Source organism: Rhincodon typus, chromosome 1 (assembly GCF_021869965.1).
Source record: "Rhincodon typus isolate 14 chromosome 1, sRhiTyp1.1, whole genome shotgun sequence".
NCBI lineage: Eukaryota > Metazoa > Chordata > Chondrichthyes > Orectolobiformes > Rhincodontidae > Rhincodon > Rhincodon typus.
In genome coordinates, this window is record NC_063332.1 from 159871107 (window position 1) to 159880084 (window position 8978).

At 40.5% G+C, this 8978-nt stretch overlaps 1 protein-coding gene across 1 annotated transcript in view; it reads left to right on the top strand.

The window, feature by feature from the left end:
• Window positions 1–8978, top strand: part of LOC109913174 (TBC1 domain family member 14-like) — a 58671-nt gene that overhangs the window by 3192 nt on the left and 46501 nt on the right. The window contains exon 2 of the mRNA XM_020512654.2: window positions 2015–2744. Within this exon, the coding sequence (XP_020368243.2) occupies window positions 2015–2744 (730 nt within the window). The remainder of the gene's footprint in view (window positions 1–2014; window positions 2745–8978) is intronic.

Below are 8978 nucleotides of genomic sequence, written 5' to 3' on the forward strand. Positions count from 1 at the left end.
CTGTGTTCATCCAGCCCTGCACCTTGTTGTCTCGGATTCTCCAGCATCTGCAGTTCCTATTATCTCTGATTTAATAGCAATGCTTGAAGTTGAGGTGTTTAGACAGAGTTCTTGGGCCAAAACTGTTTGTACTGCAAGCGGGATCATTAATCTGAGGATATGGTTTTTAGATAATTGGCACTGTAGCCAGGGTTTGAAGGGGATATGGAAAACTGGAATTTTTTCTTTTTAATGCAGCCAGTTATAATCCAGATTCTTTGCCTGAAAGGGTGCTGGAAGTAGTTTCAATGTGACTTTGCAAAAATAATCTTATCTACTATATTTGAAAAATAAATATTTGGAGGCTTCGAGGAAATTGCTCGGGAGTGGGACGGATTTGTAGTTCTTTCAGAGATGGCTAATGTCAAATTCAAGCAGCTTCCTTCTGTGGTTCTGTGCTTAAAATTTGCATCCGGATGACACGGAAAATGTGGTGCAGAAAATGTTTAGCTCAACTGTCCGTGTCAGTCGAACGTCCTTGCATCTTTTATTATCTAAATCTACAATTGTATCCCTCTTTTCCTTTCTCCCTCAAATGCTTGATAGCTTTCCCCTTAAATGCATATTTACCATTGTGGTAGCAAGTTCCTTAGTTAGATTTCAATTTCTTGGTGCCGTCATGTATTGGTGGTTCTAGTTATATTGTTCATCACAAAAGAAAATATCCCCCATTAGATTCGTGAGTCAACAAAACTGCAACCGTTTTCGTATCCACCCCAGTTTCGCCCTTCAATCCCAGAGAACTCTATCTTTAAAAATTAGACTTCAGTGTGTGACCTTCCTTATTCTTTATTCATTCACAGGATGAGGGCGTCGCTGGCTCGGCAGCATTTCCCAATCCTCTGTCTGAGATTATATCTGCATCCACTTCATTTACAAAAAAAAGGGTCTAAATTTGAGTATATAACATCTAAGGACAGGGTCAGGGTAGACTGGTGCAAAGTGGATATTTGAAACTTGGATCCAGTATTGCTGCTTGTCGTTGAAGTCCAGTTCTTGTTGGGACGGATGGGAAATGTTGGTCACAAGATTAACTTCCTCATTGACAGATAAGATAATGGAGGATGGAGTTGGCAATTGTGATCCACTTTATAGGGTAAGGGAATAATGTAGTAGAATCTATTTTTAAAAAAAAAAATTTCTTCGTTTTGTAACATTTTGAAGTGTTTGAAAATTTCAGTAGTTGAGTTGACATTGATGAACAGGAGTTTGTATCGGTGTTAACTTTACAACGAGCCTGAGCAAAAATCATGTTTCTGTCAACTATCTGTTTAAAATGGGGTTTTTTGAGAAAGTGAACTAAAAGTATACTATCACACTCTTCAAGAATATTGCTGGGCAAATGGAGCACTTTTCAACCTTTGGTGTTCTTGGCCTGATGCAAAGTTTCCTCATTTTCTATTCTTTACAATACTACTGTGGACATTTTTGCTTTCTCCACTGGTGCTTCTTCAAATCCATTTAAATTCTGACAATTTTACACTTGGACTACATCTTTTACGCATTGTATTCAGATTTCCAGTAGGCTTCATCTGTAATTGTGATTATGCAAGGTGCTTTTTGCCATTAATCTGGATTGGATTTACAAGAACTGGCATATTGTGCTATCATAAAGTCTTGCCCAGCTTATTTCAAATTAAATGCCGTTTCTTTCTCCATTTTAATACCTGTCAAAAATACTAGGAATTCCTTGCTGATCTGCAGTGAATCTGTTGTTTTGATGTTTATATTAACATTGTTCAAGCTATATATTCTCTGAAGGGAAGTATGCCAAACGTTTTTGCAGTTTAGCAGTACAAAAGAAAAGCAGCAGCATTGCAATAACTATTTTTAATTTGCTATGAAAAGCTGTTTTTGCAGCCCTTAGACGATTACCAGAGCTGTTAATTGTGTACATTTTAGCATTGCCTTTAATCCTTTTGACTTTTTTTCACGTGATTCTCTTTATAATTCAAAATATGATTTCTTTTTCTAGGAACGTGTAGAAACCCACCTAGGATACTGGAAGGAAGAATTTGCACAGACTTCATGACCCCTGCTGGACAGTGTGTCGACAATTGTGAAATTGTGAATTTTCAAAACTTTGACGTAAAGGCAATGTGGTCTTTATCTGTACCAAAATACAAGCACAATTTGCACTGCTCTAGGTATGAAGACAGTAATAGCCTTAATTCTGAAGACTCTGGCATTCCCACACTAGAAATTGGAAATCCAGAGCCCATCCATTGTGGTGTATTGAATGTTAGAACAAACCATGCTGATTCATCCCAGACAACTGGATTGGCGCCTGATAAACTTGGACAAGGTTCAGGTAGTCTCCCACCTGGCATGTGTTCACCGGCTGTACGTCTTGAGACTGACAGTGCATTGCGAAAATCTTCAACATTTCCTCGATCTGGTTATGATAATGTGAAGCTTTACAGTCCATCAAGCAGAGGAGCAAACAAGGCTGATGAGATATCTGTAAGCAGTATTTCAAGCTTGAGCACGGAACTGTCCACAACTCTGTCTGTTAGCAATGAGGATATTCTAGATAGTTTGGTTACCAGTGACTCCAGTGCAATTGTAAATCTGGAAACTGATGAGGCACAGTTCACTGACATCAGTTTAAATTCTTCCAGAGACAGCTACAATCAAGCTGACAGTCCTTTGGAACAAGAGACCAAATATAAAAGACTAGGCACACTAGCCAACTTTTTTACCAGGTATTGTGTATTCTAATTAATTGTATTTTTCAAACTTCACTGCGTTTCTGGAAACAGAAGGAGGGGTGGGGCTGGTATGTTTGCTGTTGATATATTTATGTTAACTTAGCTGCCTTCTCAGTGCAACTTGAGCTACTGCAATCTGTGTAATGGAAGTATGCCCACAAAGCTATATTTTTTCTTCACTAATATACATAATATTTATTTGTATTTTTTATTCTCTTGTGGGGTATGGGTGTTGCTGGTTAATGCCTCTTGAGAAAGTGGTTTTGAGCTTCCTCCTCGAATCACTGCATTCCATGTGTAGGTATACACAGTGCTATTAGGAAGAGAATTACAGGTTTTTGACCCAATGAAGGAACAGTAATGTAGTTCCAAATTAGGATGGTGTGCACCTGGAGGAGAATTGAAGACGGTGCCCGTGAATTTGCTACCCTTCATCTTTGATAGAGATGATGGATTTGAAAGCTGCTGTCAAAGGCAAGCTTGGCAAATTGCTGCAGGTCATTTCGAATATGATGTTGTTCGTGGACAGAATGAATATTTGTGGTGGATGGGGTGCTGATCAAGCTAGCTGCTTTGTCCAGAGATGACTGGTGGTAGTTTAACCTGAAGGTCACTTGGCACAGGGAGAGGTTGAGACGGAGCATTCTTCATAATGACCTCAACTGATGCAGGAATTGAACCCACTCTGTTTCATACTGCATCACTAACTGCCTACTGAGAATATGGAATTTAAAAAGCGCACAAATCAGCTGTGATCTTATTAAGTGGTGGAACAGGCTTGAGGTGTTGAATGGCCAAGTCTTACTCCTAATTGTATGTAAAAAGTAAGGTAAATGTAGCTTTCTTTAGTTGGACTAAGTCTGGATCTTGCTGTCAGCGCAAACTGTTTGATTATCTAAGGAATTATAACTGCGCAGTGTTCTGTTCCGCTGATCAAAAAAAAATTCCCCTTTGACGTTATTTTTGAAAGAAAGTTTATTGGTGAATCACTGGAAGACAATTAGTCCCAAAGCACTGTTCTAAGGATTGGATTTAGTATAATGCTGTTCCAGTGCTAGCAGTTAGTAGCAATACCAGTAAACAGTAGAATTACGCTGGGAGGGTAAATGCAATGTTAGCATGCATTTTGAGAGGGCTAGAAAACAGCAGCAGGGATGTACTAGTGAGGCTGTGTAAGGCTCTGGCCAGACTGCATTTGGAATATTGAGCAGTTTTGGGCTCTGTATCTGAGGAGGATGTGCCGAACTTGGAGAAGTTCAGAGGAGATTCACAAGAGTGATCCCAGGAATGAAGGGCTTGTCACGTGAGGAACAGTTCAGGACTCTGGGTCTGTACTTCATGGAGTTGAGAAGGATGAGGTGTATCTCATTGAAACTTACAGAATACTGAGAAACCCGGATAGAGTGGAAGTGGAAAAGATGTTTCCACTTGTTGGAGACACCAGAACCCAAGGGAACAATCTGAGTGAAGGGACGACCCTTTCAAACTGAATGAGTAATTTCTTCAACCAGGTGGTGGTGAATCTGTGCAACTCATTGCTGCAGAAGGCTGCAGAGGCCAGGTCATTGAGTGTATTTAAGACAGACATCCATATCGTCTTGATTAATTAGACGATTAAGGTTATGGGGAGAAGGCAGCAGAATGGGGTTAGAAACATATTGGCCACGATTGAATGGCAGAGCAAACTCAATAGGCTGAATGGCCTAATTCTACTCCTATATCTTATGGTCTGTGGTCTAAATTGGTTTGCTTCTTTGATGTTGCAAAATGTTTGCATTACACATTTTGTGCAAATTCATCTCTTGATCGAAGAGATGATAGGCTCAAACTTCTCTTCTGCTGTGTTTTTGCTGCAGTAATTTGGGCATTTCCGAGAATTGTGATAAGTTGGTATATAAATGCAATGTCTTTTGTCATGGCAGCTGCAATTTGTCCTCCTATCTTCCCTATATCTAGAGTCAAGTCTGTTTGTAACCCTTTACAGATACGAATTCTATTTTTTTCCTACAAACTGAAATCATAGGATATTTTGGTTGGATATTTTAATTGGGCATCTAAATGTGCTGATTCCACTGCTCATCTAAAAACAGCTACATATCAAGTAATATATTGACAAATGTGTGCATTATGTGGAGTAATATTTCAGATGTGATCTTGTGTCATGGATCATAGTCTAATGTGCAGGTACAGGTTCTATTCAAAACAATGTTTGGGTCAGAGATAGTAGGAACTGCCGATGCTGGAGAATCTGAGACAACACGCTGTCGAGCTGGATGAACACAGCAGGCTCAGCAGGAAAGCTGACACCTCGGGTCAAGACCCTTTTGGCTCAAACATGTTTCAGGGCTGTCTAAGGCAGTAATGTAAGTGGAAGCTGAAGCTCGTAAGGAATCCTCTTGGACCATCGTGGTAATGTGCTAGGTTTGTTTCTGGCTTGAATTCAAATAGTTCGATTGAAGCACCAATGCTTTATGCCCATGTTTCTCCTGCTATTTGATAAACTGCTGGCAATTATCTATGCACTGCAAACTTGGCATATTGGTTGAAGTGCTTTCAACTTATCTTTGATGCTATAGTCCTTATTTTAGGTTATGAGGTCAGTACTTGAGCTTTGTTTCTCATATCCTCTGTAGTGTTTTCTGCACTGTCAAATACAAGTAGGTTTGGAATTACTAAGGTCAGAGCTGTGCTTGGTTGATTTGTATGATAGCAAATAGTGTTGTTCATGGTGATTATTCCTCACCCCTCCGTTTTATTTTCTATCCTGCGATATCCTCCAAACACAACCAATATCGGCTGAATATCTTAATGTGAATTTGACTGGAGAACCTGAGTGTTGCTTTGTTAAAATATGACTTCATAAGTGTCATTATTCAGGAACTTTCTTCCTAACAGCTTTGTGGGTGTATCTGCACCAAATACACTGCGGTAGTTCAAAATGTCAGCTCACCACCTTCTCAAGGGTAAGAAAGAGAATCAATAAATGCTGACCCACTTAACAAAGTCCACTTTCAATGAATAAATTTTTAAAATTAGCCTTAAAATCAACAGCACAGCTGCTCTGGATAATATCTACTGGAGTGTCCTGGGGCAGCACAGGGTCCCACCCAGGGGCTGGGTCTAGGTGGAATGCTTTTCGGAGCGTTGGTGTGGACTCGATGGGCAGAATGGCTTGTTTCCACGCTGTAGGGATTCTATTCTGTAATTCTAGGATGGGGCTGTTGTCCTGTGAGCCCCTTAACTGTATGTTTCCCTTAAACTGGAAGGAGATTAATGCACAGGAATATTTAGTTTTTAAAATATTTAACTGATCAGGTAACGTACAGACTGATTAGATTGAAATCAGTATTGGAGGAGCCACTTAAGGAAATAATAATGGATGGCATTTATGACTCCTTTGACAGAGCAGGACATTTCAACATGGTTTCAAAGCTATGTTTTTGCATATTATTTGAATTTTTGAAGAGCTCGCCATGACAGCAGTATATAGGACATTGAAAGTAGACTTTCAAAGGGATTTTGACAAGTTACCGCTAAGAAGTCTTTTGTCTGATTGACATACTTGATCCCTCAGAGTTTCAATCCCACCTAAAAGGCCCAAATCAGAATTGTAATTGAACACTCACCCTGGTGAATCTGTCAAGAGCAATGCTTGAAGCTCAATGTTAACCATGATAAAGGAGTTCACTTGATAAATAACCCAGCCACTGGACGAGATAGTGTGGCTGCAGTAAGTGCAATGTTCATAAATACGAAAATAAAATCTGACAAAGCTAATTGAATCAGTTAAAGTAACAGCTTTTGAATACTCTGCAGAACAAGAATTAGTATTGTAAAATGATAAATTGGTTTAGCTGTATCACCGTGGTTGTTGGGAACAGAGAAAGTGAAAGATTGGGACAAATGGCATTGTAACAATGTTATGGCTGCATCTAGAGTTTACCACTACAAGTAAGTGATCCATCTGCCTTTCCAAACCATTCCAATGTCTACAAGGTACAAGTCAGGAAAATATTCTCCTCTGTTCCAACAACACTCGAAGTTCAACATCATCCAGAAATTGATTGGAATTCTATCCATCTTAAAGATTCACTCACGACACCACTGGTGCACCCTGTCTGTCGTGTGTACCGTCTGATGCACTGTAATGATTCACCAGGGTATCTCAACAGCGTCTCCCAAACCTGTGGCCTTCACCACTAGCAGGATAAAGATCGCAGATGCATGGGCATAAAACCATGTGCAAGGTGCCTCCTCAAGTCACGCAACATTCTGACTGGAAAATAATCATAGAAACCCTACAGTACAGGTAGAGCCATTCAGCACATCAAATATGTACCGACACTCCAAAGAGCACCCCACCAAGATCCCTCCCACCTTATCCCTGTAACCCTGCATTTAACCTGGCCAATCCACCCAGCTGGCACATCTCTGGACATTTTGGGGCAATTTAGCATAGCAATCCACCTAAGCGGCACATCTTCGGACTGAACTATTGTTCCTTCATTGTAGTGTCAGTAATAAAATACCCTCCCAAACAAGCAGTATGAGAGCACCTTTACCATGGACTACAGCATTTCAAGATGGCTCCCCACCATCTCAGGAATATTTAAGAAAAAACATAAGAGCTAGGAGCAGGTGTAGGTAATCCAGCCTCTTGAGCCTTCTCTGCATTTGACACGACCATGGCTGATCTCATCTTGCTTCAACTCTGTTTTGCAACCCATTACTGAAAATCTCTGTCTTCTCAAATTTCCTAGGGGAAAAGGAAATCAATGCTGGACTTGCCAGTATTCTGATCCAATGAATTAATTTTTCAAGAGTAGTCAGAAATACAGCATGGAAACAGGCCCCTTCGTCCCAAACTGGTCCATGCTGACCATGATGTCCACTCACCTAGTTCCAATTGCCTGCATTTAGTCCATAGCCCTGTAAACCATTCCCATCCATGTATGTATCCAAATGTTGCTATTGTGCCTGCCTCAACTACTTTCTCTGGCAGCCCACTCCATATAGGCACCACTCTTTGCGTGAAGTTGTTGCCCCTCAGGTCCTCCTTAAATTTATTCCCTCACCTTAAACCTATGCCGTTTAGTTTTCAATTCCCCATCCCTGGGGGGAAAGACTGTGTATAACATTCATCCTATCTATGCCCCTTGTGATTTTATATATCTCAATAAGGTCACCCCTCATTCTCCTTGGTTCCAAGGAATAAAGTCCTATCCTGGCCAATGTCTCCCTATAACTCAGGCCTAGTCTTGGCAACATCTTTGTTAATCTTCTTTGCACACTTCCCAGTTTAACTATGTCTTTCCTACAACAGGGTGACCAAAACTGTACACAGTACTCAAAGTTTGGTCTCACCAATGACTTATACAACTGTAACATAACATCCCAACTCCTATACTCAGTGCTTCGACCGATGAAGGCCACCATGCTAAATGCCTTCTTCACTACTCTGTCCACCTGTGAAGCCGATTTCAACGAACTATGTAATTGTACTCCTAGGTCCCTCTGTTCCATAACACTCTTCTGGACCTTTCCATTTTATTGTACAATTCATACCTTGATTTGACTTTCCAAAGTGCAACACCTCGCACTTAGCTGTATTAAATTGCATTTGCCAATCTTCAGCCCACTTCCCCATCTGATCAAGATCCTTCTGTAATTTTAATAACCTTCCTCATTATCAACATTACCTCCTAATTTTGTATCATCTGGAAACTTACTAATCATGCCTTGTACGTTCACATCCAGACCATTTATGTAAATGACTAATAACAAAGGTCCCAGCACTGACCCATGTGGCACACCACTACTCTCAGGTCTCTAGTCTCAGAAACAACCTTTGATCATCACCCTCTGGTTCCTACCATCGAGCCAGTTTTAAATCTACTTAGCTAGCTCTCTCTGGATCCCATGTGACCTAACTTTTGTGACTTGCCTACTGTGCGGGACCTTGTCAAAGGCCTTACTAAAGTCCATATAGACAACATCCACTGCCTGACCTTTGTCTATCCTCATGGTTACCTCTTCAAAAAATTTTAAAAGATTTCTCAGACATGATTTCGTATGCACAAATCTATGCTGACTATCCCTAATCTGACCTTGACTATCCAAATTTTGGTTGATCATGTCCCTCAGTCTCCCCTCCAATAACTTGCCTACTACTGATGTTAGGCTCACTGGCCTGTAGTTCCCTGGCTTGTCTTTCCTACCTTTCTTAAA